This window comes from Chaetomium strumarium (genome assembly GCF_033439665.1).
Source record: "Chaetomium strumarium strain CBS 333.67 chromosome Unknown B0T15scaffold_5, whole genome shotgun sequence".
NCBI lineage: Eukaryota > Fungi > Ascomycota > Sordariomycetes > Sordariales > Chaetomiaceae > Chaetomium > Chaetomium strumarium.
Genome location: NW_026944433.1, coordinates 2,997,206 through 3,024,977, shown reverse-complemented (window position 1 = coordinate 3,024,977; position 27,772 = coordinate 2,997,206). Strand labels below are relative to the sequence as shown.

Sequence of the window (27,772 nt, the reverse complement as noted above, 5' to 3'; positions counted from 1 at the left end):
GTATTAATACAAGCCACTGATCGTCGTATATCCTCTTGGCTTCTACCGGTTTCTAATAATTAGTAATCTCCTTACAGGATTCGACTTGGGCAACCGCCAAGCTTCCTTCCGTGGACCCAGTATGGAGAAGCGTACCTATGACTGGTGACCATTCTCCTCTCGCTTCTACAAGGTGACTCGCCGCATTCGGTTGCGCATATGTCACACTGTTTCATCTCTCTTACAGCTACCTAGGCACCCAATTGCAGGCTACTGTGCGTTGCGGCGTTGCCCCTGCCCGCCAAGTCCGCCCTCTCTGTATTCTGTAGACGGTACTGCATTGTATCTATATACACATGTGTGTCACCCTGTACGGCTGCACCACAAACACCACGTTATAGTGCTTCCCGGCTGTGGTCGGCGAGCTGTACACGTGCACGTTGCCCACCGACGTCGCCATGCGCGAGATTGTCTGCCGCCTGGTCGGGTCCGACATCCGGAGCCATGAGCAGAGGCAGGGGATGGACCGGGCCATGAGAAAGCACGGGGACTTTGCTATCAGGGTAATAAATTACAAGATTCAGTCCGAGACGAGCGAGGTACCGTTCAAGCGCCGCGACTCCAGCTGTTTATCGATCTTTGAGTGATCGACCAACGCCTCTGGGTACTCCACCGGCATCATGAAGAAGCCAGTGTTTGTGTTTATGTCACATCGCCAATGCTCCGCGCAACCCTTAGTCCCCCGGATCGAGGCGACGACACCTTCGGGGATGGCATCCATCCACGCGATGATGAACTTGTCGAGGTAGGAAGGGTCTCCGAACACTTCGTTGTGGTCCCCTCTGTCAAGGTTCGCCCCAGTTGTACTTTTCCCAAGTATTGTCGTCTGACTGAGTGAGGACTTAGTGCATCGCTGAGGCTCGCCCACGGGGTCCGGGTTTTCTTGATGGAGGACGATCGTGAATTGTGATATATGAAGCCAGGGATAGTTGGTTGAGAAGTGACCGACGCCCGGGTTTTGGTGCATTTGCGTACGTCGACGTCACCACGTGAGCCACGCCTGTCCACTGTAATACAGGACTGTGTCGATCAGCGGATGGATCTCGAGCATTTGCCAACGGTCTAGCACGTCTAGATACTGGCCATGGTGCGCAGTAACGACTGCACGGGCGCGCACCAGTCTTGACTGGTGATCTGGGGGTTGCTGCGAGGGCGTGGAAGGCGGCGGGTTCTCGACTGACGGCATGGCCGCGGCGGTGAATGGGAACCTCGTGTGGTGCGAGGGTGGGACGAGGTGCGAAATGTTGCTCCTCGTAGCGGCGGATAGACTAAGGGGTGGAAGAACGAGAAACTAGGAACACTGCGAAGGGATCTGGGTACACCTAAGCTCGCCAAGGGGATGTCCGGACCCCGGTTCGTCACCTGGGACAGGGGTTCTGATCTCGACCTCGACATAACACTCCTATAGGTCAACCCCTGATTGTTCGTTACAAACAACCAAACTATGTATCCGAAACCCACATACATCAGACCCCTGCGACTTCGAAACTTATAATATACCAACATGGCTTCCTCAAACAACGGATCATCGACGGTCTGCAAGCAAGAGAGAGACATCAAAGCGAGGTTGGCCCATCTCCGTGCGCAGCCAGAGATGGCTACGAGGTTTCGGGACGTCACGCCCTTGTGGCTTGAGTATAAGGACCTAAAAAAGCCACTCAGATTCCCGCTTAGGGCCAGTCGAAAGCGTTGCAGCATAGCTCGAGCTCTTCGGGTGATCGAGCCACTGAAGAGCCCGCCGACAGTCAGGGTAAACCATCAATGAGGAATCCCGGCGGGTGGTGCCAACGAGGGGTCGAAGTCAGATCGGTAATTCGAGTCCGAATTCATCTTCCTATCTCCCAATCGACAGGGTTTTATTCCTCCTGATCAGTGGGGTTGCTCTGCCGCAGAGGGGTCGCTCGCGCAAGGTCAGGCGCCAGGGGGGAACGGTATTCCGGCGGCGAGGTCCCAGGCACTCCAAACCGATTCCTCTCCTTCCGACTTTCTCTTCAGCATCATCCATCCATTCCACCATCTTGCAATCATCAAGCTTCCTACGTTTGCGACTTCGACAATTACCGTTCAAGATGTCGGACAAGGGATATACCTACAAGAGCCACGGCACCAACAGCTCGGTTAGTTCGAGTCTCATTTGGTGGTCGAGCTACCAGAAATGACTTTCATCTGCGTTAGTATGGTGGTTTCTCTCTCCGACTGATGGGAGACTGTTAGGTGTGGTGTTCTCTTCTTTGGATAAAATCCTTTTGCTCGCCGTCCGGTATCTGTCTATGGCTTACTACAATTCGGACTTATTCTTTCGGCGGGTTAGTAGGATAGTCCTTTTGCAGGTAAAACAGGTGTCTTTCTTAATCAATTGTTACTGGCCCATACAAATAGACTGTTAACAGATACTAGTTGCAAGGTATATGCTATTATAAACACGGGTATCCATTGGTCCAAACCTTTTGCTTGATGATCGGTGCTATGTAGCTTTGCAGACATTACGTGAACTATGAGAGCTATTCAGCAGAATAAGGCCATTTTCCATAACCAAAGACTTCCGGTTAGTAGAATGAACGCCTTCTCGTTAACGAGAGGTTAGGAAAAGCTTAACGGCTAGAAAGTTAAGACTCGTTTGACAAGAATCTATATGGTGCAAGCCAGAATAAGGTAGTCGCGAGGCGGTCCTCCTACTACTTAAGTCGGTTTAACTACTTGTAGAATTCGCGGCTTTCTCAGGTTCAAACAATAGAATTTCCCAGCTATTTAAAAACTACTACTATAACTCTTTGGTTGTAAGCTTAAGGTACGTAGCCGTATGACTATGACTTATCAAAACGGCCTGATACCATAAGGTAAAAGCCACAGTCAAAAAGTTGGGTCACACTCCCCAATTCCCACCAAAGCTCGCCATGTTCAACACATCACAAAAGGGGGTATAGATGACTTTTTAAAAAAGCAGGGAAATTCGTCCAAGGGGACCTTTACATGATACCTTCGCTAAGTTATTCATTTTCCAATTTCATTTGGTAGGTAGAGATGGGTTCTGGGTTTTGTTAAGTGCATCAAGCGTTCCCATACGAATTGCAATATAAACCCCGGTTTTAAAGTGTGACCCAACGTTTTGACTGTCATTTATATTATAATTGAACTGCCAGAGCGAGCCGGGATTACACCACTAGTATACCAATAGATGAGGTTCATGTCCCGCGAATTAAAGTCACAATTCACAATCGGGATTTCAATTTGGGAGTGTGACTCTTGTTCGTGTCGGGATTAAGTTGCGCTCGGCATGTCCCTATACCAACGACGACGATAACGTTAAACAACAGACGACCAGGTGACGTCATTGCGGGGTGGTCGCGCTGCCCCGAAAAGGCAAGTGACAGGGCTGCCCGGCCAATGGGTTGCCCTACTTCAGATGTGCGTTTCAAGCACCCAAACCGTTTCACGCCCGACCCCGCGACCGGGCAACATTTTGTATACCTACCTACTAGCATCTTCGGTCCATTCCACTGATGCAAAAAGTGCTGACAGGAGACGTGGCCCGCATGGGATCTTATTCGTATAGTGAGGCTGTATTACCCATCAAAACCGGCTAACCCACCCCACATGTCGGAGGCTGTCTTCAGCGCATTGCCGCCGTCTTGGTCGCCTCTCGGTAGCCATACCGCCATCACCATCGCCACATCGGTCGAAAACCCCACACCAAAGGACATAATGCCCGGATTCGACGTTCAATTCCCAGAGCAGCAGCGGGACTGGACTGGAGTATGCGTTTCAGGCCGCACGACTGTCGAAGGTCAGAAACGTTACCGTCTCGCACAATGGCCCTTTAGTGTCCGCCATGGCTGCCGACACGAACACCGAGACTGACATCATGGCGCCGTTTACGAGGGGCAGGCCTATAAACAAACGCGACTGCTACTTCATGATGCCCATGGCGATCTCGAAACGGCAGATCTTGTTTTGTTTCCGCCGCTGGATGCTCCATTTCACCGCATCTCCTTTTTTGTGTGTTATGAGTTTCGAGAAACCCCCCGCAATGGAGTTCAAGCCCAATGACAATTCCGTCACTAGCGAGTCGGCTCCACTCATCGAGCCCGTCGACATCGAAAGCGACCAGGAGTTGTTCATGGTTCCCCTAAAGAGACCGTCGCCGAGATTGCCACCGTCGCATTACAGGAATGTGAAGGCCAAATCACCTCGCGGGTCTCCAGACGCAACTCCGACACAGTGCAACCTCGACAAGTCTCCTCAGTCCAATGTCAATCCTTATCAGAGTCCTCCAATGTCCGGGCTTACCATGAAGCCCGAGAGTCCTCCCATGTTTACATCGCCTCTCATGTCTCCAGAATCTCGTGGCCTTGGAGGCTCCCCCAACCTGCAGGGTTCCGCAGCACCGACGCCCGGGTCTCTCGTCTACAACAGCCCACCCCTCTCCGGCAGAGCCACCAAGATCGGCTCGTCGCCCATCTTGTCCACCGAGACAAGCTCGGCCCGGCAGAGCCCACAGCCCGAGTCATCCGGCAAGGACTCGAAGGAGCACACCACATCGGCGTCACGATCGACAGACGACAAGCCAAACCCCTCTACCAAGGCTTCATCAGTCTACGACAACGCTCCAGCCATCACGTGCGACAAGCCGGCCGAGCCACGCACAACGGACCAAGATCAAGCCCAGGCCCCGGAAATCCCGCCCCTCTCCACCGCGCGCGCAAACCTAAAAAGCACAAAGCCTGAAACGCTGGGGTTAGCGCTACAACTCGCGCCCACCGCGCTGCCAAACCCAGACCTCCTCGCGCCTTCCTCAGCACAAAACCCGCTCACGTCGCCCTCGAGAGAAGGATGGACGGTGCCGGACTCGCCGCTGGAGCGCCTGTCCCAACTGCGCGCCACGCCGGACTCGGCATACGACCGGGCGCGGCAGATGGAGCTGCGCCGGTCCGAGTGGAAGCACGTGGTGTACCGGTTCCCCGTCAAGGGCAAGGACCACTGGGTGATCGACGCGGACCTGACCGAGTCGTCGCACGCGCGGCTGGCCGACGTGGCGCGCCGGTCGAGCGAGGGGTTCGAGTGGAACGGCGACTACGAGCTGGCGAATATCTATCGCGTCTTGGCGGCTGCGCATACGCGGGTTATGGAGGAGATGCGCGAGGAGAGGAGGGGTGTTGCTGTTGTTGCGCATCGTCAACAAGGCGTTCAGGTTGGGATTGCGAATGCCAATGCTGGTGGCGGGGTGCGGGGATGAGTATGGCTTGGGTGGCGAGACGGGATGGGGGGGCTCGGTGAACAGGGTGGTGTAGCAGCGTGTGAGGAGGATGCAAGGTAGAGAAATGGGGTTGGCTAGCACCTCGGGCAGGAAGGCTGCGAGATTGAGAGATCTAATTTGTTTGTACTATCAATTTGGTTGACATTTTATCTGGCGCGGGCGTCATGCATTTAGGCATTTGGATACCTCGGTCCATTAAACAGCGTTGGAATAATATTCCCGTCTTCCCATCTTCCCTCTTATATTCTCCATCTTCTATTTTCCATCTTAAGTTTTCGTTAGCCTATTTAAGATTGTATTGTACAGAGACATATATATCTAAGCGAAGTTTATCAACTTACCAGGTCAGCTGCCGGCCGGTCGGCACTTGTCAAGCGTCACTTGCTCCACAGTACCCTGAATCTCGAGCAGATCCAAGGCCTGGTTCTCGACTTGGATCGCTGGCTTGAGGATCGCCTTCACCTCACCAAGCTTACCGGCGTTGCCGGTTATGAAGTTGACGATGTGGCGGGCTACTGTTGGAGTCGTCATCTTGGGAGGACGTCGAGAATGTGATGTGGGTTGGTTGCCGCGCTGGCGCCGTGTGTCTGCCGATGAACTGGCCGAATGAACCTCGACCACGAACGCAAATGCTGAGACGGACGGCAACACGGGAAGAGCGGCTGGTTGATGTCCGCAGGTACGGCTTACTTTATGATTGCGATCTGCCAACTCTCACATTAGTCCTCTTTAATGTATAGCGCTCAAGCGGGGACTGCCAAATACCTTGACCATAAGCGTCTTGTCAATGGACTGCCACGCAATTACGGATGCCATGGCAGTCTTGTCGAGATTTTGTTGCTTCGCACCTCAAGCAGTAGCTAGTAGAGCGCCAACGCCCAGAGCTCTTGGGAGATCATGGACCATAGGCGAAACCCAGCAAGGGTAAAAGCGTCCAACTTCAAACCACAGTCAACTCCTCCCAAGGCCGCTTCACCAGCTGCTCCATGGACGCCACCAATTTATCCAGAATCTCAACGGCATGCTCCCGCCACGAATGGAAGGTAACAACCTCCAGCGTCAACCTCTCACTTTCCACATGGTAAAAGGCCTGAATCTTCCACTCCCGAAGCGGCTCCTCATACGGGTACAGCGTCTCCATCCTCGCCTTAGTACCACCTCCCCCGCCTTCTTTGAACACCCCGAACTCCAACTCCTCAACATGCGCCACGTCCTGATGCACAACCGAATCAAACCACCTGCCCCGCTGCCCCTCCGCATTCGTATCCGGATCCGGATCCCAGTCCGTACAACAACGCACGATCTCGTCCAGGCCCATGCAGTCGTGCGACGAGGTGGCCATATGCTGGTGCTGCAGGGCCGCGAGGAGGTCGTGGCCCGTTGTTGTTGTGACGGCGCCGCCAGCACCCTGACTTCCCAAGCGCACGCGCGTCGGCACGTACTGCCAGCAAGGGCCCGCGATTGCGTTGGCATCGGGGATACCGGGCACGTCGACGCTGCGGCCCGAGGCGACCTCGCCGAAGACGACGTCGGCGCTGCCCGTCAGCCGCGCGAGGGTTAGGGCCCAGGCGGCCGAGGGGAAGGTTGCCACTGTCACGTCGCGGGTGCGGGCGGCTATGTCGACGGTGCGGTGCACGGCGAAGTGGCGGCGGTCGGTGATGGGCGTGGAGGGGCGGAGGAGGGTGATACCCGGTGAGCCGGCGAGGAGGTTCCGCCAATAGGGAATGGCGGCGGGTATGGCCTCTCGGCTGACGTGGTTGACAAAGGCGGAGAATGAGTAAGAGGGCGGCACGTTGGGTGAGTCTTGGTATAAGCCGTGCAGTTGTTTGAGGAAGATGGGGAGACACATCTCGTCGTACTGCGCGTGGGAGATGCGGAACACCAGGCTGCATTTCGCTTGGTCGGTGATCAAGAACCACTTGACGAACGAAGAGCCGTAAGGCATCTGCGTCTTAGAGTCGAGGCGGGAAACCTCGCCGGCAAAGGACACAGCGTCATCCACCTCATATTCCACTACCGGAGCGGTGAAAGAGTCGTCAAGCACAACGCTGTAGCAGTTGCTGTCGACCCGCACAAAGACGGTTCGTAAGATCTCATTGCGCGCGACTAGCTCCTGACAAGCGCGGAGGAGACGTGTCTTGTCCACCAAACCATCGAAGTGTATGAGCTCGTAACGGATCGAGAAGCGCGGGAGTTCGACGGTTCCCCTCACGGCGATCTCCTGCAGCGGCCGCGTAGGTAGTATGTCAATAATCTTGCACGGTTCGTTCTCGAGCTCGCGTTGGATTCGTTGCGTCAGCGAGCTGTGAAGCAGCGAAAACGGTTTGTATTCAGGAGCAGCCTGAGATTCAGATGGTGCATGCCCCGACGAACCAGCCAAAATCGGCTGCATGGCATTGGCCATCTCGTAGAGCGTGCGGTTGGCGAAGACCTGGGCGACGCTGAGCTGCATGCCCTGTTGGCGAGCCTCGGCGACAAGTTTCATGGCGGTGATGGAGTCACCGCCGAGGGCGAAGAAGCTGTCGCCGAGGTAGATCGAGTTTTCGTCGGTGTTGAGGAGACGGCTCCAGATGCGGCGGAGTGTCTTCTGCTTGGTCGAGGTCGCCGTGACAGCCCGGGTATCCTTCGTGGCTGGGGTCCGCTTTGCCGCGACATTTTGTTTGGGGAGGTCGGTTATGGATTGCAGAATCTGCAGCGCGGCTTCGCAAGAGATGGTGTCAAAAGCGGCCAGCAGTTGTGTGCGGTAGAGGTGTGCCTTCCGTTCGCCGTTGCTCGCGATTTCAGTGCCTTTGAAGGCTTCATTTTCCCCACTAAGCCATTCGGGACAGTCAACAATGGCCACTGCAGGCGATGCCAACTCCTTGCGTGATGCAACCACCAGTTCGCCCACCGCTCCTCGCGGCAAGAGGCGCTGACAATCCGCCGCATCAACAACCCAAACACCTTCAATCTCGTCCTCGGTCAGCCCTGTAAGCTGGGCCACGCGAGGGCCTCCCACATCCAGCGTCGATTTGCTCAACGTGTGCAGTTCCCTCCGCTCTGCTTCCGTCAAGCACTGCACCTGCCCGACCTTGACTGTCTTCCCGTCACCCTCGCAAAGCTGATGCACCACGATTCGCAGCTGTTCCAGTACTCGCGACATGGTGTCCTTGTCCACCGTCCTCGAGTCGAAGCTCGCCATGACAAAGAAGCCATCGGCCGACAGCGAGCAGACCAGCATGAGCGCATACGTATTGAACTTGAGGGCCTCCCGTGCAGCCTCGGCGTCGCCCGCGGGCACGAGCCCATTCGCCGGCGAAGTGTTGCCGTCCACCGCCGTCGTAGCGTCATCTCCGGCAGCAGAACCAGCAGCAGCAGGGTGCAGCACAAACCCCGTCCGCAGCTCGCACGCTTGGAGCGCGTCGTCGCTCAGCCGACGGATGTGCTGCAGCCCCGCGTGCTCGTACGGGATCTGCGTCACGGCCTGCTCGGCCACGGACTGCAGATATTCCTCGACGGTGGCGTCGCGGTCGATGCGGATGTGGATCGGGACGGTGGTGATCATGGGGCCCTCAATCTCCTCGCACCCGACAATCGGCGCGTTGCGGCCCGTCAGCGTCTCGCCGAACACGATGTCCCTGTTCCCGCTGCAGTACTGCGAGGCAACCAGCGCCCAGGCCGCCCGCACCACTGTGGCTAGGGTGACGGTGGCGTTTGCGCATGTTGGCAGCCGCCGCCCCTCGAGGGAGATGTCGATTTCCAGCAGCGAGTCGGCCTGTGTTTGGTAGCCCTCGAACGGGAGGCGGGGGAACTGCTGCCCTGTAGCGCCCGCCAGCTGCTCGCGCCAGTAGGTATCGCAGGCTGCACGGTCCAGCGTCCTGTTGAGATAGTGAATGAAGTGCTTGAACTCGGCGGCGGGCCGGCGCGGCGACAGTCCCTGGTATGCTTGATTGACACGGTCGACAACCAGCGGCATCGACCAGCCGTCGTACAAAGCGTGGTGCATGGTCAGCACGAAATGGGCAACTCCGTCCTCGCGAATCATGGCATAGCGCACTAGCGGCTTGCCCAGTTCCATCGGCTCGTCGCGGTCCTGCGCAAGGTACTCGGCCAGCGAGCTTGCCGAGCGCCAGGTGACGGGCTCCTTCACCACGACCTGCACCAGCCCACGCTGCGGCACTTGGATGATGCGCGTGCGGAGGATGGTAGAATCAGCTGCAATCGTCGCAAACGCTGCTTGCAGTCTCTCTGCCTCCTCAACGCTCTCCATCTTCAGCACGCGTTGCGCAACGTACGCCTCCTTGACCTTAGCCGACAGCGCCATGAGCGCCTCCTGCAAGGGTGTGCAGGGGTAGACATCTTCCACTTCACTTGGATCGACAGCGCAATGTCTGCTAGCCTCAGCTCGCGCCTCTTCGGGGGCCCAGTCGCCTGGTAGGAGGGAGAACGGCGGTACCACGTCTGGGGTTGTGTCGCCATACTGTTGCTGGTCATCAGTCCCTGCCCTCCGCGCAACAACGGCCATGTCACGAAGCACCGGATAGCGAAACACATCGGCGACCGTCAGCAAGATACCCTCGGCCCTGGCAGCCGGCACCAGCTTCATGGCTCGGAGGGAATCCCCGCCGAGCGCAAAGAAGCTGTCGTGAACAGAGATGCTATCGACATGGTCCCCGAGCAGTGACTTCCAGACCCGCTGCAAAGCCTGCTCTGTCTCAGTTGTGGGTTGCCCCCCCGAATCTGTCCGCCTGTTGTTCCTCCGGGAGCTGAGAGTAAGTTGCTCGCGTGTCATGGCGGCGCCGATTGCTCGCAGCGTCTTCCTGTCGATCTTGGCGGACGGAAGCGAAGGCATCTCACGTAGAGGGATGTACGCGGCCGGCACCATGTACCGGGGCAGTTCCGCTCCGAGTGTCTCGTCAATGCCGCTCAGTGCCTTGGTCATTTCCTCGGAGAAACTCAAGTGCTCCTGCTGGGGCTCCTCACTTGATGGCTCATCGGGCTGAAGCCGCGCTTGGTTGGCAGCGGGCTCAGCCACAAACGCAACCAACGTAGGCTCGCCTCCATTCGGCTTGATCACCTCAGCGGCTAGCTTCACTCCCGCCGGCAGCCAGCGTCGCAGATGGTGCTCGATCTCAACAAGCTCCACACGCTGACCTCGAAGCTTGACCTGTGCATCCTTGCGCCCGACAAACACAAAGTCGCCGGACCCATCGCCGTCATACCGAACGAGGTCGCCGGTCTTATACAGTCGCCCATGCCTGCCTGGGACAGTCGCGTGTCCGGCTACCAACCAGGCCGGATCCTCGATGAACACCTCCGCCGTCTTCTCCGGCTCGCCGAGGTAGCCCAGGCCAACAACGGGGCCCTCAATCAACAACTCACCCACCGCCCCGACCGGAACAAGGCGGTCATGATCTTCAGGATCCACAATCCACCCGACCGCCCCAACTCCCCGGCCAATGTTTCCCGTGGCAAACACCTTCCTCCTCTCCTCCCCATACTTGCTGCTCGCAAACGTGTTATTCACAGTACAGCCAACCGTGCACTCCGACGGACCATACGCAACAACGACGCTCGTGTCCCCCTTACTACTCCACGCGGCGGCGTCGGCAGCCGAGACGGCCTCGCCGCCCAGACCGAGCACGTCCAAACCGGAAATCACGGCCGGGTCCAGCACGCGGGCGACGCTGGGCGTCATGTGGGCCATGTTGGCGCCGCTGGCGCGGATGGCGGCACCCAGGTCGTTCATGCGGTCGGCGTCGGAAGGGATGCAGATGGTGCCGCCCGCCGCCAGCGTGCAGAGCATGCAGTCGATGCTGACGTCGAACGCGTAGCTGGCGAACTCGAACACGCGCGAGCTGGGGGTGTAGCCGACCGCTGCGGCGCGCGGGAGGGCGCCGCTGGTGTAGTTTGCGTGCGAGACCACGACGCCTTTGGGCTTGCCTGTGCTGCCGGACGTGAATTGGATGTAGAGCGGGGAGGTGGTCGTTGGGATGACGGGGAGGGAGGAGGAGGGGGATGCTGGGGTGGTGGTGGTGTCGTCGGATGGGAGGGGCGCGAGCAGGGTTTCGGAGACGGTCACGACCTCCTTGCCGCTGCCGTCAGTGGGTAGCAACCTGCGCGCAAGATCCGACTGTGTCTCGGACGCGACGATTAGCTTGGCTCCGGTCTGTTCTACCATGGCTCGCAGCCGGCCCTCCGGCTGGCTGGTCGGGTCGGTGAGGGCAAATGCACCGCCGGCCTTCATCACGGCGAGCAGGGCAATGATGGTCCATCGGCTCTTCTCGAAGCACAGGGGCACAATGGTGCCGACCGCCACGCCGCGGCAGCATAAGTAGTGGGCGAGGCGGGTGGACAAGGACTCGACCTCGCCGTATGTCCACTGGCCGTCCCAGGACGACAGGGCGACTTTGTCTGGATGGGCGGCGGCTTGCTCCGAGATGATGTCGTGCATGGTTCGGTCGATGATTGGCGGCACGGCGGCGTTCCACGTCCAGATCTGATCGAGATCACGCGGGAGCGGGTCGAGGAAATCCTTAACTGGAGACTCGGGCCGCTGGAGGATGATGGTGAGAAGCTCGGTGAACGTGTCGAGCTTGCCGCCGGCCTCGCGTTCTGTTAGGGGACCGCTACCGTGCCGCAGGCCGCATAGCCTGAGCGCCGCCTGGTCTTCCCTAGTGACGCGCAGTTGGAATGTCCATTGCTTTTCGTCCTGTCAATTTGAGGTCCCACGGAGCGGTTTGACTGCAACTGCAACTAACGTACTCTTGGATCTGAGCCTAATGCCTCCTTCTGCGAGACGAGACTTCCAGATTCGTCATTGTAGAATAGCGATTCTAGTTGTTGCTGCGGGCAAAGAGCGCCCATTGCCTGCTCGACCTTTTCCAAGCATGTCGCAACGGTGTCAGTGGCTGTACGGCTCAAATCCAGACCAAGGGCAGACAGCGAGAACTGCTCTGAAGTGTCGGCACCGCCGACGTATTTGCATCCACACGCGAACCGGTCCAGCTTGTTATCCTCGCCCCGCTCTCGCTGTAGAACGAGCGCCCAGGCAAGAAGAAGGCGGGCTCGGTACAAGCTGTCGCTGTCACCGGCCAGAGCGGGTACTGATACCGTCCGGCTAACCACCTCCACTGGTGTGCTAGGCGGCGTGAGCTGCATCGCATCGCGGCGCAGCCCGTTGCCCAGGCCCATGAGCCCGGGCGCATGTTGCGCAAGATGCATGATGTCTGCCGCTCTGCCGCTGGGACGGTTGATTCCGTCTCTCTCTCTCTCTCACACACACACTGTCTCTGTGCCGCTGTTGTACCAAGCTGTGACGCTGTGACGCTACAGGGCGGATCAAGGGCTGCCGCTCATGTAGACCGGCAGACGAAGGCGGGAGCGGCTGTTAGGGATGGTGGGAATTCCGAAGAGGATACAATAACTGACTCGTGAGGGAGGAGCAGGACGTGACAACAAGTCATGCTGATGGAGTGTCGGAACGGAGGGCGGGGGTAAGGCACGAGCGGTACACGGTGCGCCCTATTTTCACTCTAATGTAGCAGTGAACATGGTGCCGTCCATCCCTCGCTAGCCGGCGCCGGCTTCCAGCCAACCTCGCGAGTAGGTTTACGTACAGCACCTGATCGGCCCCACGGTGCCCACCGGGGTGAACGTACAGTACCATCCTGCTTGGCGGAGATCATGATGGAGCCGGTTGTCGGGCAGCCACAGGAAACGATCTTGTCACACTCCTGTATGCATAGATGAGCCCATCCCGCAAGCGTCAGGAAGAGAATTGTCTTGCAATCAGTGCGCCCCAAGCATGCAGGATACAGAAGACTCGTCGTTACTTCGTACCATTCGTGACGTTGACACGGAAGAGGGCGGCCGAGGCTCGGTTCCCGGTTTGGGCCGAGTGGTGGGTGCCATTGAATTTGATGAAGCGGAAGAAGGGCAGCGTCAGGTGTGTGTGGGACTGTGGTCAGAAGTGGGGACAAAGTTAAACAACCGGACAGGGGCCGACGGATCAGATAACTTTAATGGGGCACTTGCCGACGCAGGACACACCCCTGTCCTGTCACCCTGGTTTTCCCCTCCCGGCCTCCCCTCTCATCACTCCGGCTTCGGGAGCGGCACATGTCGGGGTGGGAGTGTCTCTCAGGCGCGGGTCTTCGCGGCTCCGATCAGACTACCGAAATCCACTGTCGCACTGCAGATTGCATGGAAGAGGAGTTGTGAGACAGCCTGCTGTGCGGCGTTCAACGGCCCCAGTGCCCCGGGTCTCGGGTGGGATTGTTACGCAAGCCGGCCCGATCTGGCGCCTAAGAAGAAAAGAAAAAATGGTGACGAGCAAGATTGCGGCATGCGTGTTGCGCGGAATGTTGACAGGGAAAGGATCGTCGTCAAACAGTAATGCCGCGGGGATACATCATGTATGTAAGGTACAGTCCATAGACCGTTATGGCATCACCTCAACCGTACAGCTGCGGCCCATCATCACCGTCCTCCCAGCTTACCTTCACCCAACCGCATTGAGACATCCTTTTTCTACAAAACCCCAAACCTACAAAATAAAAGAATAAAAGAAGAAAAAATGCCCTTCCTCGTCCTCCCGGCCCTCATACCCGACATCCGCGCCGTCTACGACGTCTACTTCGCCGCCTTCACGACCGACCCGGACGGCCGGCGCCTGCTGGATATCCTCTTCCCCGGAGGCGTGGCGTCGGACGAGTTCCGCGATGCCCACGCCAAGGGCACGCTCGCCTGGTGGCACACGTCGGACACGCAGTACACCTTCAAGTGCCTCGACCCGGCCACGGGGGAGGTAGTGGGCATGGCGCTGTGCGATGTGTTTGTTACGACGCCCAAGGTGGAGGAGAAGAAGAAGAAGGAGAGGGTCATGCCCGAGGTGGGCTGGCTTCAGGGCAAGGAGAAGGAACGCGCCGAGCGGGTGCTGGCTCCGTTGTGGAAGGCCCGGGAGAGGATTTGGGGTGGGGGGAGGTATATTTGTAAGTGAATGAACCCCTTTGAAGTCTCTCTCTGAGCGTTCTCGCTTGGGATTTCCCGAGACGGGAAGGCATGCAAGTAGCGTGCACGGAGGCGCAACCATCGGGCCCCGATATTTGTTGGACATCCGGATACGAGGTACTGTACAACCAGTTGACGTGACGAAAGATATCCACGCCTTTGCGGTACACCCCAAGCACCAGGGCCGTGGAGCCGGGGCGGCGCTGGTGCAAGCGCTCATCGACCTCAGTGACAGCACCGGGTTGCCCATCTACTTGGAGTCGTCACCGGGATCACAGGGGCTTTACAGAAAGATGGGATTTATGCAGGTACCCGGAAACATCGCTAGAGTGGTGCATGACGCGGAGGTATTGGGCACGGAGGAGGATGTAGAGGTACCCCTCATGATTAAGCTGCCGGCGTCCGTTACAGCCTCTTCATCAGAAAAGGGCAAGAGTGTGGAAGACGTGTACGTGCAGTGGTATTGGCAGAGGGGCACAACGGATGAGAAGGTCAAGGGGCAATGATAGAACACGAAGTGGCGTCAAGAATACAGGCCCGTTACCTCCAGGATCCCAAGGCTGGGCAGCCATGCGAAAGTATCTGAATATCTGAATGACTTGGCCAAGAGCAGCGGTGACCGCGCCGAAGAATTTATGCAGCAATTGTTGACGATCTTATCAGATCATCAGATAATGCTAGACAAACGCAGACATGTTCCCACTGCCAGCCACCCTCGTTTGTACGTAATGAGACTCGTGGGACGGTAACAATGGCCAACTGTTGGGATTTAGTTACTGCACGGTGTAGGTCGGAGAGGAGATGGGGTTGGATCCTCGGCATCACGCATTCATTGCCGGGTTAGGCAGCCCGATAGCCTGCAGCTTGGTTTGGTTTGAAGCACCAGGAAGAAAATGAAGAAATTGTGCTTGCGACCCCACGCATGCGCGCGGGAAAATGGCGCGTCCCCACCGCGCAAGAAAGTCTGATCTGATAACTGTGCGCGGCAAAATGTTAAAGTCTAGCCCGCCGCGATTCCTCAAATCCAAACTCGAAGAGATGCTTCTGCTAAAAGTTGAAGTGAAACAAGAAGCAGAGAACCTAAGGACCGATGCTTAGAGTATTGTCAATGTGCTTTCAAAGCCATTCAGTGCCTAGGAACAGCTCGGTAATCCGTATGGATAACATGAGGGCTGCCACATCGGCAAAACAACCCCTGGTCATGGTGGGTCGCAGTGGGCCTCCGACAATTATCAGATCCGGCCGGCTTCATTATCTGATCCGCATCTGCCAAGCCCGGCATCGGGCCATCGCGAAATGAAGTTCCACTTTCATGGCAAAATTAGGACGAGCAGGGCAGATCGCGTCCAGCAGGGTGCATGGCGGCAGGCCGTCGCACTTGCGTGTCCCTTCCTCGGCTTCCCTCGCAGGAACTAGCGGGAACCAGGCAAAGCCGCTACCAGTCGGCACAGATTGGGAGCAGGAATCTCTCTGAACGCGGCTGCCTTCTTCCATCCAGAATAACCAACAGTGGCTGCAAAGTCAGGCACTACGATGGCGGCTGTCCCGTCATCCGAGAAGAGGCGTTCCTCGGGTGCCGAAGGCAACACAGAAGCCGAGCCAACAGTCGCCGACTCTTCTAGCACGACACCAAAGGATGAGCCGGCCGAAAAGAAGTCGGGGCTGAGTGTATGTTACTCCTATGTTGTTAACTGTTTACTTTACCCCTTGAGAAACACCACCAGAGGTGCTCGCAGACATCACCAGCAACACTCTCCTGAAGCAACCCCATCACTAACACTACCAACTAGTTCAACCTCCTCAGCTACCTCCGCATCTTCACGGCCGCCGACCCGTCATGGATCGACATCCTGCTCCTTGTAGTCGGCACACTGTCGGCCGCAGCAGCGGGCATCCCTTTCCCGCTGATGGGCATCCTCTTCGGCGAGCTAGTCGACGACATGAACGGCGCGACCTGCGCCTCCTCCTCGTCCTCCTCCTCATCCCTCAGCACTCCAACCAACCCCTTTGCCTACGAAGGCGCCATCAACGCAAAAGTGCTGCAGCTCGTCTACATCGCCATCGCCGCCTTCGTGCTCATCTACATCTACGTGCTCTCCTGGTCGCTGGTCAGCCAGCGCCTGGCCCAGCGGCTGCGCGCGAAGTACGTCTCGGCCCTGCTGCGGCAGCCGCCGGGCTTCTTCGACGCACGCAGCATGGCCGCCGCGGGCGAGGTCAGCAGCCGGCTGCACGGCGACATGACGGCGGTGCAGGCCGGCACGTCGGAGAAGGTCGGCATCCTGATTGCGAGCCTGAGCTTCTTCGTGGCCTGCTACGTCGTGGCCTTCATTAAGCAGCCGCGGCTGGCGGGCATCCTGGTGTCGCTGATTCCGGCGTTCCTGTTGATGGCGCTCGGCGGGGGGTTCTTTGTGCAGAAGTATGCTGCGCGGACGGCGGGGAGTGCGGCCGCGGCGAGCGACATTGCCAGCGAAGCGCTGCAGCACGTCGCGGTTGTGCAGGCGTTTGGGGCGGCGCCGAGGCTGGAGAGGAAGTTTGCCGAGCATGCTGCTGAAGCGAGGGCCGCCGGCATCAAGAAAGGCGTTGCCGCGGCTGTGCAGGCCGGGTTGCTCTACTTCATTGCCTATTCGGCCAATGCGTTGGCCTTCTGGCAGGGCAGCCGCATGGTGGTGGACACTATGAATGGCCACGGCAGCGAGACGGTCGGGCAAATTTACACGGTGGTGTTCCTGCTGGTAGATGGTATGTTCTGGCCCCTTAATCCCCCCCCCCGCCCCCCACAAGACTGTAAAGTTGGGTTACAGCAGGACCGGACCGCAACCTCTGCTGACCCCGACGGACCACAGCCTGCGTATGCCTGGGCAACATCGCCCCCCTGCTGCCCATCCTGGCCGGCGCCTCCTCTGCCTTCCAGCGGCTGATGAAGGACATTGAAGAGCCCTCGGCCATCGACGGCACCTCCGACCAAGGCATCGTCCTGCCCGCCAACACGCCGGGCCAAATCACCTTCCACAACGTGTCCTTCACCTACCCGTCCCGCCCAGACCAGCCAGTGCTGCGCAACGTCAACCTCACCTTCCCCGCGGGCAAGCACACGGCGATCGTCGGGCTCTCGGGCAGCGGCAAGTCGACCATCGCGTCCCTGATCGCCCGGCTGGCCGACCCGACGGAGGGCAAGATCACGCTCGACGGCCACGACCTGCGCGACCTGAACGTGCGCTCGCTGCGGTCCTTCCTGTCCCTCGTGCAGCAGGAGCCCTCCCTGCTGGACCGCTCGATCCTGGAAAACATCGCCCTGGGGCTCGTCAACTCGCCCAAGCCGGAGCACCAGCCGCTCAAGGAAGTCCTGCTGCACAGCAACAGCAGCGCCCTCTCTGACCTGGCCAACAAGCTCGGCGCACAAGCAGCCTGCATCAATACTAGTAGTAGTACCCCTCCTCCTCCTCCTCCCTCTGACGAAGGCCACATCACCACCACCACCACCACCACCACCGCCACCTCTCCTCCTGAGCTGAACCATCTCCTGCAACTAATCCAGCACTCGGCCGCGCAAGCCGACGCGCACACGTTCATAACCCACCTTCCCCAGGGTTACGCAACCCCCGCGGGGCCGAAGGGCTCGCTGGTGTCTGGCGGCCAGCGGCAGCGGGTGGCGCTCGCGCGCGCGCTGATCCGCGATCCGCGCATCCTGGTGCTCGACGAGGCAACGTCGGCGCTCGACTCGGCCAGCGAGCGGCGCATCCAAGCGGCCGTCGATCGCGTCGCGAGCGAGGGGACCAGGACGGTGGTCAGTATCGCGCACCGGCTGGCGACGGTCAGGAAGGCGGACCGGATTGTGGTGCTGGACGGCGGGCGGGTGGTGGAGGAGGGGGATTATGGGGAGTTGATGGCCCGAGAGGGCGGGGTGTTTAAGGGGATGGTGGGGTTGCAGAGTTTGAGTGGTGGCGATGAGGATAATTCTGGGAGTATGACGGTGGGTGGGGAGGAGGATGGGGAAGATAATAATACTGTTGAGGAGGAGGGTGGAGAGAAAGGAGTAGGTGAAAGGGGGGTCGTTGAGAAGGGGAGTCTCGACGCCAAGGAGACGGGCGTTGAAAAGGAGACGGTGAAGGAAAGGGAAGACGGAAAGATAGACACAACGGACGACGACGACGCCGGCTGGGCCAGTGTCTTCCGCAGCCTGGGCCGGCTGGTGCGGCCGTCGCTGGCCTGGCTCGTGCTGGCGCTCTTCGCGGCCGTCATCGTCGGCGGGACCTTCTCCGGGTCGGGCCTGATCTTCGGCTTCACCATCGGGGCGCTCAACCCGTGCAGCAACAGCGGCGACCGCATCCTCGACATGGGCATGTTCTTCGGCGGCCTGCTGTTCATGCTGGCCGTCGTCGAGCTGCTGGCCAACTTCCTCGCCTGGTCGTGCTTCGGCCTGCTCGCCGAGCGGCTGCTGTACGCCGCGCGCGTGCTGTCGTTCCGCTCGCTGATGGAGCAGGGCGTGCCGTGGCACACGGCCGCCGGCCGCTCACCCTCGTCGCTGCTCGACATCATCACCAAGGACGGCGCGGCCATCGGCGGCTTCAGCGGGTCGACCATCGGCACCGTGTTCTCGATTGTGGTCAACTTCGTCACGGCCATCATCCTGTCGCACATCATCATGTGGAAGATCGCCATCGTGTGCCTAGCCATCGTGCCCATCCTGCTGTTTGCCGGCTTCATGCAGCTGCGCATGCTGGCGCGCTACGAGGAGCGCCACGCCGCGTCCTTCTCGCGCGCGACGGCCGTGGCGGTCGAGGCGGTGCAGTCCATCAAAACAGTCGCGGCGCTGTCGCTCGAGCACGAGGTCATGGGCTCGTACGCGCGCCTGCTGAAGAACACGCGCGACGAGATGGTGCGCGCCGCGGCCTTCACCAACATCTGGCTGGCGCTGGCCAACAGCATGAGCTTTCTCATCTACGCCTTCGCCTACTGGTGGGGGTCGCAGCGCATCATGGCCGGCGACGCCAACCAGACCCAGTTCTTCATCATCCTGGTCGCCATGCTGGTCAGCGCCCAGCTGTGGGGCCAGATGTTCACTCTCGCGCCCGAGTTCTCGCGCGCCCGCACCGCCTTCTCCCGCATCCTGGCCATCATCCGCCTCGGCTCCGACAACACGCTCGACTCCAAGCACGATCCGCACCCTCCTCCCAACCCCAACCCCGACCCGGAGTCCCCCCTTCACCTTTCAGTTCCCCCTTCTTCTTCTTCTTCTTCAAGTGGCTCCCAACAACCAGGCCTGCAAATAACCTTCTCCTCCGTCTCCTTCGCCTACCCCTCGCGCCCCTCCGTGCCCATCCTCTCCTCCCTGTCCTTCACCATCCAGCCCGGACAATTCATCGGCCTCGTCGGCCCCTCCGGCGCAGGGAAATCCACCATCATGTCGCTCGTGCAGGGCCTGTACCACCCAACATCCGGGACCATAGCCCTCGACGGCGTTCCCCTCTCCCCCTCCTCTCCCCTCCCGTTCCGAGAAAGCGTCGCCATCGTGCCGCAGGACCCGGCCCTCTTCTCAGGCAGCGCCGCCTTCAACATCAGCCTGGGCGGGCCGTCCCCGGACCCGGACCGTGAGGTCTCCCGCGCCGAGATCGAGACGGCGTGCAGGCTGGCGGGCATCCACGACGTGATCGCGGCCCTGCCGCAGGGGTACGACACCGACCTGGGCAGCGGCGGGTCGCGGCTGTCGGGCGGGCAGCGGCAGCGCGTGGCGATTGCGCGGGCGCTGGTGCGGAGGCCGCGGCTACTGTTGCTGGATGAGAGTACGAGTGCCCTGGACGCGGCCAGCGAGGCGGCGCTGCAGGAGGGGCTGGATCAGATTGTGAGGCGGGGGACGACGGTGCTGGCCATTACGCACAGGCTGCATACCGTCAAGAAGGCGGACTGTATCTTTGTTGTGGAGGGGGGTAGGGTGGTGGATCAGGGCACGCATGCCGAATTGATGGCGAGGCTGGAGAGTTATCGGGTGAATGCGATGCAACAGATGTTGCAGTGAAGGGACTTTTGGGTTCATCCGAGTCGGGTACCTGAGATAGTTAGATGTGTCGGGAAAGGAGAGGTTCTAGGTGGATAGCATACCTACCTACCGGGTAATAGAGTCGTTGTGTTGTTCCCGTTCTACACTGTATGCCCAGTGACGGTAATGGCCAAGAATGTCTGTGTCCCTTGTTTGCATACCAAAAAGAATACCCTTATCTCCACTACACGCTATAGCTCCTCCTTAAAGAAGACCTCCTCCGACCCCTCTGGCTCCTCCCCCTCTTCCCGTGCGATCTCCTCTTCACCACCCGCCTTCCCCCCTTCGGCTGCTTCTCCTTCTTCCCCTCCGGCATCGTTTGCTTCCCCGGTTGCACCCCACCACGTCCTTGCCCCCCGCCTGTCTGGTCGTCGTCCTCCTCCTCGTCAAACGCACCAACATACTCATACCCCTGCCCGGCCACCAGCTCGACCTGCAGCTTCCACCCGCGGTTGCCCGCGCGCGCCTGCATCTGCTCGCGGAACTGCTCGACCGTCTGCGGGTCGAGATTCAGCTTCTCCAGCTCCTCGTCGCTCATGGTCTCGACCTTGGCTGAGTCCTTCTTGCGCGACGCAAGCACCAGAGCCGGCGTGCCCCCCGAGCGCGACAGTCCGCGCGGCAGGGGGAGCTTGTGCGCCAGCGCGTCGGATATCACCTTCTTCCCGCCGACCACGACGCCGCCTATGTTGATGCCTGTGAATTCGTTCTTGTTGTCATTGTTGTTGTTGTGGTTAGTGTTCGAGGAGGTGGCGGTGGTTGGCTTCTTCTGAGAGGAGAACAGCTTGTCGCCCGCTTCGACCCGCTTGTGGTACCGCCACGCCGACTCTTCCTCGGCCGTACCGATGATCTGCCGGCACCTGATCGGGTGGGCGCGCGTTTCCTTCGGTGGCTGGAACGCCACGTCTGCGCAGAGCCGCGGCGTGTAGACGACCATCAGGTAGGTGCAGGTTGTGACCTCCTTGACCCAGCCGATCCTGTCGATGGCAGAGCCCGGACTGCAGTGGTACTGCACCTCGATGGTGCGCGGCCGGCCGGTGAGGTCGCAGATGGTGCCGTGCTCGAGCCGCTGCGAGAGATAGCGCTGATCGCCCTTGACCTGGAGCTGCGCGTTCGGCGGGGTGAGGCTCTTGGTTTGGCCTTCTGGGCTGGCCGGGTCTTGGGCGCCGTGCAATCCGTCGATCCTACCGAGGACGTACTCCTGGCTATTCTCGTCCTTGACCGGCGGGCCGCCCTTGTTGCTGGGTATGGCGTGGAACTGGACGACGCTCTTGCCGTAGCAGAAGCTGTAGCTCCACCACCCGGACATGAAGTACATGCAGTGTCCATCGAGCCCGCTCATCAGTTCCCAGCCCTTTGCTGACGCCCTGCTGAGCTCGCGAGCCTCTTCCGCCTTGGCCAGCTCGGTCGCTGTCCGGTTCAGCACGGGCGGCGGGGCGATGACGGGGACGGCGCACAGGTATCTCCAGGGGGCGCTGTTGATCAGCTCGTATGTTTCCGAGATGGGTGTGTCATCGTCGTCGGGTAGGTTATCGCCACTACTGCTACTCCCTGGTACCGGGGGTGCGTTGGCCGCTGCGGATTCGCGCACGTTGCTGGTCAGGTCGGTTTGCGACGAGGATTCGGCCCGGTATGCTGGACTCTGGGGCCCTGATGACTCGAGGAGAGCAAGGGCATCGGTCTCTGAGATGAAGTCGTCCGAAAAGACAAGCTCGAACTGTGCGGAGTAAGATGTTAGTCGATACGCGGTTTGGCTCGCATCATGTCGGCAGTCGGCCTTCCCAACGCACCTGGGGATATGCGAGCAGGTCATCATGGATGCTGAAGCCCGGCTGCCGGGCTTGCGAAAAGCGAAGCGCGGCTAGCAGAGCCAGAGCAATGTACCGCATTTTGTCGTTGCTAGCATCTCGACCTCAATTGGACCTGTCGTGCTATCTATCGATGTCGCTGTTAAATTGGCGTTGGAATCGGGACACCTGTCGTTGCTGCGGCATCCCTATGGGATAAGGTGGCCTTATCGAGGTTCTTATCGGAGATGTATGGGGCTGTAATTACCACGTACTACTTACCTATTGTGGATGAATATCGGTATTTTTCAAGAGTCCCGGTTCTGTATTTTTCCCGTGCAATTGCCGCGAACTAAATCCAGCACTTTACGAATACACACGCATCGAACCTCCTTCTACTCCTTCCCACCGACGGATAGACAGTACATCACCACCAACAACATCAACTTAACATATGGGCTCAATTAGGTGGCAGCTAGTAAATATCTTCCAATGTCCACCATTGCCCCAACTTACAGGGGACTTCAACGTCTCTAAAATGACCGATGTAAAACATAGTTGAATGAGTAATTGGTCTAATACATAACGTTAAGACTTAAGAGCGCGGATTACTAGTATCCCGGCGTACCGCGGGGTTATTTTCATGGTTAATAGTTAATTGCAAAATTGCAAAAGAAACCAGAGTGAGTTGAGTGGCTGTAGTGACTGTACCGGCCTTACTTTATCTTTATCCCTTAATAGGATCTCAGATCAGTCCCAACCATTTGTGACACTGTGCGATATTTCTTTACAGGGACGTGGGACGATACCCTCGAATAGGTGCATTACCACGATCCGTTCGTCTCAAAACCTTGACTATGTTCAGGAATCTCTCAGCATAGATATACCTACTGGTTAGTGGTTACCACACTTCCCGCTGGCCATCATCTTGGCCGGGTACGAGGCCGACATGAACCGCCTGATGTCGGTCAACTCCCGTCTGATGTCGGTCAACTCCCGTCTGATGTCGCGGTTCCCGGAGGTGACCAATTTCTGAGGGCTGGCTCCGGGCGAGTGTGTCGCGCTTCTGCTCAAGCCTCAAGCTGCTCCCGGAGCAGAAGGCCAAGCTCTCGAGAGGAAATAGAGATCTAGATCTCTCCTGCCTTCAGGAGCCAGGAACAGAGTTCAAGCGTGACCTTCTTCAGGAATTCGTGCGTTTGGCCGCACCAAGACAACTAGGCCACCGTACGGGACGTGCAGAGCGTGGCCAGGGGTGTCTTCAATAGGGTCATCCGGGATAAGGATGGTCGGGCCAAGGGGCTGTTTCACGCTGAGCCATCACCGAGGAACTTCGCGCCATGCTCAAAGAGCGAGCTTCACGCCGCAGTACCTCCAAGGGCCCCGGGTCTCTGGGTGCCCTCCACGACCTTTTCCAGCAGCGTCAACAACAGCTTGCGGCCCCTGAGGTCCTGTCCGAGTGTTCTCACCTGCCCGGAATAACAACCCTTACCTCGCAATCTCAGTCTCAGTCTCAGTCTCATTAACCGCCTGTTAACCTCCTCTTTTAGAGGAGAAGCCACGCTGGAGCCAGTAACCATTCCCAGAACAACATCCTTTTCATCACGTTGGTCAAGCGAGCTATCAGGATTCAGCAACCCTCTTCGGCTAGGGATGCATCAGTTTGATCGCTTTTTGACCATATAATTGATCCGCCTTCGATCATCACATCTATCTTTTATTGTCCGTGAAGCACTAGGTCACTAACAGCCGTCGCCGGGCTCAGTTCGTGTCTCGTTACCTTGCAGGGCTGTCCTAATCTTTGGACAGATACCCAGAACTCAGGTCTTGCTTTTAAAAAACACGGATAACACCACCATGGCACGGGCCGCAGTGACGACTCACGCCCCCGTTGCGCCCACCCACCGCTCTGCGCGCCTTGCCGCCGCGGCCGCCAGGGCGGCCTCCCAGCATAGTAAGTGTCTTTGAATTTCGATAGAGGTTCCGTCAGTGTCCCGCGCTGCCTTGGTCTGTTTGCTAGCGAGCAGTCGACTGTGTCTGCTCATATTTTCAACTTGTGTCTCTTGATGCTATTGTTTCCGTGCTTGGGTGCATGGCTGCTCAGGCGTCCTGGACACGCCAGTCCTGTCATCTTGTGCAGCCACCATCTCTTGGCCGTCATCCCGCGGTTTTCGGCACTTTCCTCTGCCAGCAACTGCACTGCTTACCCAGCGACCTATGGAGAAGTCGGCTAACTTCGGGTCAGATAATACGAACAACAGGGACGGCCCTCCTGCGACACGCAGGTCTCCGCCGGGGGGCAGCAGCGCTACCCGTCCGGCCACTGGCGATGCCTCTGAGTGTTGTCGGGCCGCGTCCCCGTTCCCGGAGCTACTAACAAGCGGGTGTAGTTGTGATACTCAAACACGGAGTAACAATCCGGCTCCGCGGTGAATTTGTCCAATGCCTTGTCCCCTCTGGAAATGAGCGTCTTGACGATCTCTAGCTGCTCCGGCGTACAGCGTGAATAGTCGACTGCAAGATGCAGAGGAGTGCGCCCCTTGGTGTCCTGGGCGCACAGAGTGCCCTCGCTGGAAGCCTCGACGAGACTTATGATCGCCCCTGGGTGCAGCCCCTTGAGGATGGCGGCATGGATGCAGTTCTGGTCGTCCTCGAATCTCATTGCCAGCAATCTGTCAAAGTCGTCCTCGCCGACCTCATTCGTCTGCAGCATTTCCCATATTGTCTTGACCACAGCTGTCGCCTTTTTCTTGCGCGTGATGGCGATGTAGAGGGGCGTCTTCTTGTGCCCATCCCTCGCCTTCAAGAGCTGGGGCTGCTCTTTGATCAGTAGCTGCATCAACCATTTGTGGGAATCTTTGTGGATTGGAGCTGCGGCTAAAGTGTGCAACAGGTTGCGATCATCCTCTTCGACCTTGCGTCTTAGGACGCTGCTGTAGTCTTTCCGGAAGACCTTTGCCCCGGCATCGTCGAGGGAGAACTCGGACCTTTCCAGCCTCTTCAAGATCTCATCGAAGGCTCGCTTCACAAAGTCCGATTCCGTGGCGGATTCGTCGGAATCGTCGCCCCACTGCTGCGGTCGAGGCATGGTGACGGCCAAAGTCTTGAAGAAGCAGGATCAGGTTTGCCAATCGTGGAGTTGCAACTTCTGAGCCTTGCCCGGCTGCTATGAGTGTACATTGCGCTAAGCTCTATACGGTCAGAATGTCGCTCTTATTATCGCGTGCTTCGGCAAAATCAGGTGCCTCGCGTCTGCCTGAGGCGCGGCCAAGTCGCATTAATAATGAGGGGCTTACACACGGCGAAGCGCGGATGGAGCAAAAGTTCTTCAGCGAACGTAGCAGCTCGCACCCCCCCTACACATTCGGTTGTTTAGCTCACGCCCCACCATTCATTCAATGCTGATTTGTTTATACGCGGAATTAGTAACAACAGGGGGTCAAATCTGAATTTCAGATAGAAGACAGCAAAGCAGCCGTGGTTAATTTGACACAGGAAAACGAACATTTGACAATACCCCGTTAGCGGGACCCTTTTCTCAGAAGCAAAATTTGCCGTTTTGACGTTGAGATAGAAAATTTGGGGCCGACCTTGGTATTCAAGACGGGCGCTAAGTTCGCGAAAAAAGCAAATCAGGGGTGGATTACCAGGTCTCCTCCGTGTAGATATCGAGTAGCGCCTGCCCCGACGAGATTTCCCCGCTCATCGTTACTAGTATTTCGTATCTTGTGATCTTGTAGTCTTTCAAACCTCCTGTTTGGAGGAAACTTCTATCATCTCGATTGATAATGGAATCATCACAGAATGACGAAACTCCATTACCCCCAGCCGCTGCGTTCGCGCTTGACATTGGCCTGTCTCAAACGGGGGATGCAGGAAGCTCATACCATTTTCAGAACGATCCATCCGACCCTCTTCAGCGGAAGAATTGGACGGAGCGCAAAGGCGTTGTTGACATCCGCGCTACCTGTCTCGATGTTGTGCATGGAGTGCTCGGCGAGCAAACCCCGGTATTTTGTACATTGCTAGTCCTCGAGTTCTGTTTCGACCCCCGCAAACAAGGCCGACGCATCCTCTCAGCCGAGATCGAGCTGCGATTCTCCGGTAGCAAAGCTGGAGGTGGCTCCGATATCGAAGTCGCCCAGATCTCTCCCGTAGGCCGTCTGAGTCTTGTGCCGTCGAGTCAGGAGGAGACGACGACATTGGAGACGGAAGTTTCGGCAGGGTCGGCATCGTCGCTGCCCGTTGATGTGGGCGCTGGCTGGAAGTGGTCTCGGAGCGTGAGCAGAACCGTCAACGACGCCGCTACCATCGTTGGATCCATCGACATGCTTGGCCGAACCTGGGGCAAGAAGAACAGCGCGTCGTGGACGCTGATGGAAAATCGGATGACCAAGTCGGGGGTCCCTTCGATGATGAGAGCGGCCGTGCGTCTACATCGTCAGACTGAAGAGCCTTTCACATGCGAGTTCGGCATCAGAGCCAAGGCGGACTGGCAAACTTCGCTCACAAATCTCCTTGGCTCCACGCCGCCGGACGACCCAGTCTTCTTCGATCCAACACTGCCTTCGACCAACAACCTCCAAGAGTACGACGAGTTGGCATTGGGCTCGCTTGATCTAGAATCCTTGTCTGATATCACCCACCTCACCATCTTTGAGAATGCCATGAAGCGGAAATAGATTACAGGGCATGCTAACTTTGGGGGGAAATTTCTCCATCGTTTCTGTTCCGTACGTACGTAGTACATACAACTGTTTCAGCAGAATAGGAAGTTCCGATTCCCAATTTCTTCAGGTCTTTAGCATCCCGGTTCCTATCGCAACGCCTGGATGTGACTCTATGAAAGGCGGGGGAACTTCTGCAGCGAAGAAACACTAGCGCTTACTCGTGGCCCCCCCCCCCCCCAAACCGCCCCGCTTTTCTTCGGGCCAGCCAACGAACCGCCGGGCAGGTTGGTGGTCACCATCCATGCGCCCACACCAGCCAAACGCCCACTTTTTCGCCATCTTCGTTAAAACCACCACTTTTGAAGCCCACATTCGAATCCCGCGATCTATTGAAAATGGAGGATCGTATCCAAGATGCTCTCAACTATATTGCCGTAAGCCCAGGTGCTAAAGTGGCCACGGTTGCCCGGGAATTCGGTGTCCCCCGAGATCGTCTACGTCGTCGTCTTGCTGGCATTGGGCCCCAAACTAGCCGCCCACCCACCAATACCAAGCTGACAGCTTCCGAAGAGGTTGCGTTGCGCCGGTATATTGACCGGCTTGACAATATCAACCTTGCAGTTCGGCCGGCCTTCATTACCGACGCTCCAAACCATATCTTATGCTCTCGGGCTAGCCGGGCCGAGCAGGACCAGCCACCAGTTGTCGGGCAGAACTGGACCTCCCGGTTCATCAAACGCCATTGCTATCTTAAGCAGTGGCAAAGGAAGCTCAACGCCAACCGCCAGAAGGCTGAATAGCCTGCTATCGTTGCCGATTACTTCGATAAGCTTCTGAATACTCTTGCAGATAAGGGTATCGATCCCGAAGACATCTGGAATATGGATGAGACCGGCTTCTGTATTGGGATAGGAAAGGACCAACTTATCGTCACCAGATATAAACGGGTATACTACTTTGGTATCGCAGAGAACCGGGAGTCGGCTATAGCTATTGAGGCTAT

At 58.1% G+C, this 27,772-nt stretch overlaps 9 protein-coding genes across 9 annotated transcripts; 4 read left to right on the top strand and 5 right to left on the bottom strand.

Annotated features, from left to right (window-relative positions):
• Window positions 1–325: 325 nt before the first annotated feature.
• B0T15DRAFT_558827 (uncharacterized protein) lies at window positions 326–1,225 on the bottom strand (the record flags this gene model as incomplete). Its single annotated transcript, XM_062870487.1, has 3 exons — window positions 326–534; window positions 583–845; window positions 1,026–1,225. 3 exons carry the CDS (start codon window positions 1,223–1,225, stop codon window positions 326–328), a joined length of 672 nt encoding a protein of 223 aa, XP_062720588.1.
• A 2,296-nt stretch (window positions 1,226–3,521) lies between these two features.
• Window positions 3,522–5,291, top strand: B0T15DRAFT_537666 (uncharacterized protein). Its single transcript, XM_062869635.1, has one exon. It carries the CDS (start codon window positions 3,869–3,871, stop codon window positions 5,270–5,272), a length of 1,404 nt encoding a protein of 467 aa, XP_062720587.1. The 5' UTR covers window positions 3,522–3,868; the 3' UTR covers window positions 5,273–5,291.
• On the bottom strand, window positions 5,292–5,830 carry B0T15DRAFT_537665 (uncharacterized protein). Its single transcript, XM_062869634.1, has one exon. It carries the CDS (start codon window positions 5,822–5,824, stop codon window positions 5,639–5,641), a length of 186 nt encoding a protein of 61 aa, XP_062720586.1. The 5' UTR covers window positions 5,825–5,830; the 3' UTR covers window positions 5,292–5,638.
• A 403-nt stretch (window positions 5,831–6,233) lies between these two features.
• Window positions 6,234–12,496, bottom strand: B0T15DRAFT_495244 (uncharacterized protein; the record flags this gene model as incomplete). Its single annotated transcript, XM_062867087.1, has 2 exons — window positions 6,234–11,975; window positions 12,038–12,496. 2 exons carry the CDS (start codon window positions 12,494–12,496, stop codon window positions 6,234–6,236), a joined length of 6,201 nt encoding a protein of 2,066 aa, XP_062720585.1.
• Window positions 12,497–13,605: 1,109 nt separating this feature from the next.
• B0T15DRAFT_537661 (acyl-CoA N-acyltransferase) lies at window positions 13,606–14,848 on the top strand. The gene is made up of 2 exons (XM_062869633.1): window positions 13,606–14,265; window positions 14,432–14,848. The coding sequence occupies exons 1-2, from the start codon at window positions 13,851–13,853 to the stop codon at window positions 14,788–14,790; spliced, it is 774 nt and encodes a 257-aa protein (XP_062720584.1). The 5' UTR covers window positions 13,606–13,850; the 3' UTR covers window positions 14,791–14,848.
• A 1,115-nt stretch (window positions 14,849–15,963) lies between these two features.
• Window positions 15,964–20,400, top strand: B0T15DRAFT_253397 (P-loop containing nucleoside triphosphate hydrolase protein). The gene is made up of 2 exons (XM_062863216.1): window positions 15,964–17,023; window positions 17,128–20,400. The coding sequence occupies exons 1-2, from the start codon at window positions 16,192–16,194 to the stop codon at window positions 20,295–20,297; spliced, it is 4,002 nt and encodes a 1,333-aa protein (XP_062720583.1). The 5' UTR covers window positions 15,964–16,191; the 3' UTR covers window positions 20,298–20,400.
• A 109-nt stretch (window positions 20,401–20,509) lies between these two features.
• B0T15DRAFT_400284 (glucosidase II beta subunit-like protein-domain-containing protein) lies at window positions 20,510–22,204 on the bottom strand (the record flags this gene model as incomplete). Its single annotated transcript, XM_062865049.1, has 3 exons — window positions 20,510–20,640; window positions 20,661–22,032; window positions 22,106–22,204. 3 exons carry the CDS (start codon window positions 22,202–22,204, stop codon window positions 20,510–20,512), a joined length of 1,602 nt encoding a protein of 533 aa, XP_062720582.1.
• A 2,166-nt stretch (window positions 22,205–24,370) lies between these two features.
• Window positions 24,371–25,400, bottom strand: B0T15DRAFT_253360 (uncharacterized protein). The gene has a single exon (XM_062863215.1). It carries the CDS (start codon window positions 25,185–25,187, stop codon window positions 24,408–24,410), a length of 780 nt encoding a protein of 259 aa, XP_062720581.1. The 5' UTR covers window positions 25,188–25,400; the 3' UTR covers window positions 24,371–24,407.
• A 37-nt stretch (window positions 25,401–25,437) lies between these two features.
• On the top strand, window positions 25,438–26,916 carry B0T15DRAFT_537651 (uncharacterized protein). Its single transcript, XM_062869632.1, has one exon. It carries the CDS (start codon window positions 25,888–25,890, stop codon window positions 26,779–26,781), a length of 894 nt encoding a protein of 297 aa, XP_062720580.1. The 5' UTR covers window positions 25,438–25,887; the 3' UTR covers window positions 26,782–26,916.
• The last annotated feature ends 856 nt before the right edge of the window (window positions 26,917–27,772 follow it).

Coding starts and splice junctions, on each gene's coding strand:
- B0T15DRAFT_537666 (XM_062869635.1), top strand. CDS start 3,869: ATGGCTGCCGACACGAACACCGAGACTGACATCATGGCGCCGTTTACG.
- B0T15DRAFT_537665 (XM_062869634.1), bottom strand. CDS start 5,824: ATGACGACTCCAACAGTAGCCCGCCACATCGTCAACTTCATAACCGGC.
- B0T15DRAFT_537661 (XM_062869633.1), top strand. CDS start 13,851: ATGCCCTTCCTCGTCCTCCCGGCCCTCATACCCGACATCCGCGCCGTC. Junction 14,266..14,431: donor GGGTGGGGGGAGGTATATTT/GTAAGTGAATGA, acceptor ACGTGACGAAAG/ATATCCACGCCTTTGCGGTA.
- B0T15DRAFT_253397 (XM_062863216.1), top strand. CDS start 16,192: ATGGGCATCCTCTTCGGCGAGCTAGTCGACGACATGAACGGCGCGACC. Junction 17,024..17,127: donor GGTGTTCCTGCTGGTAGATG/GTATGTTCTGGC, acceptor GACGGACCACAG/CCTGCGTATGCCTGGGCAAC.
- B0T15DRAFT_253360 (XM_062863215.1), bottom strand. CDS start 25,187: ATGCCTCGACCGCAGCAGTGGGGCGACGATTCCGACGAATCCGCCACG.
- B0T15DRAFT_537651 (XM_062869632.1), top strand. CDS start 25,888: ATGGAATCATCACAGAATGACGAAACTCCATTACCCCCAGCCGCTGCG.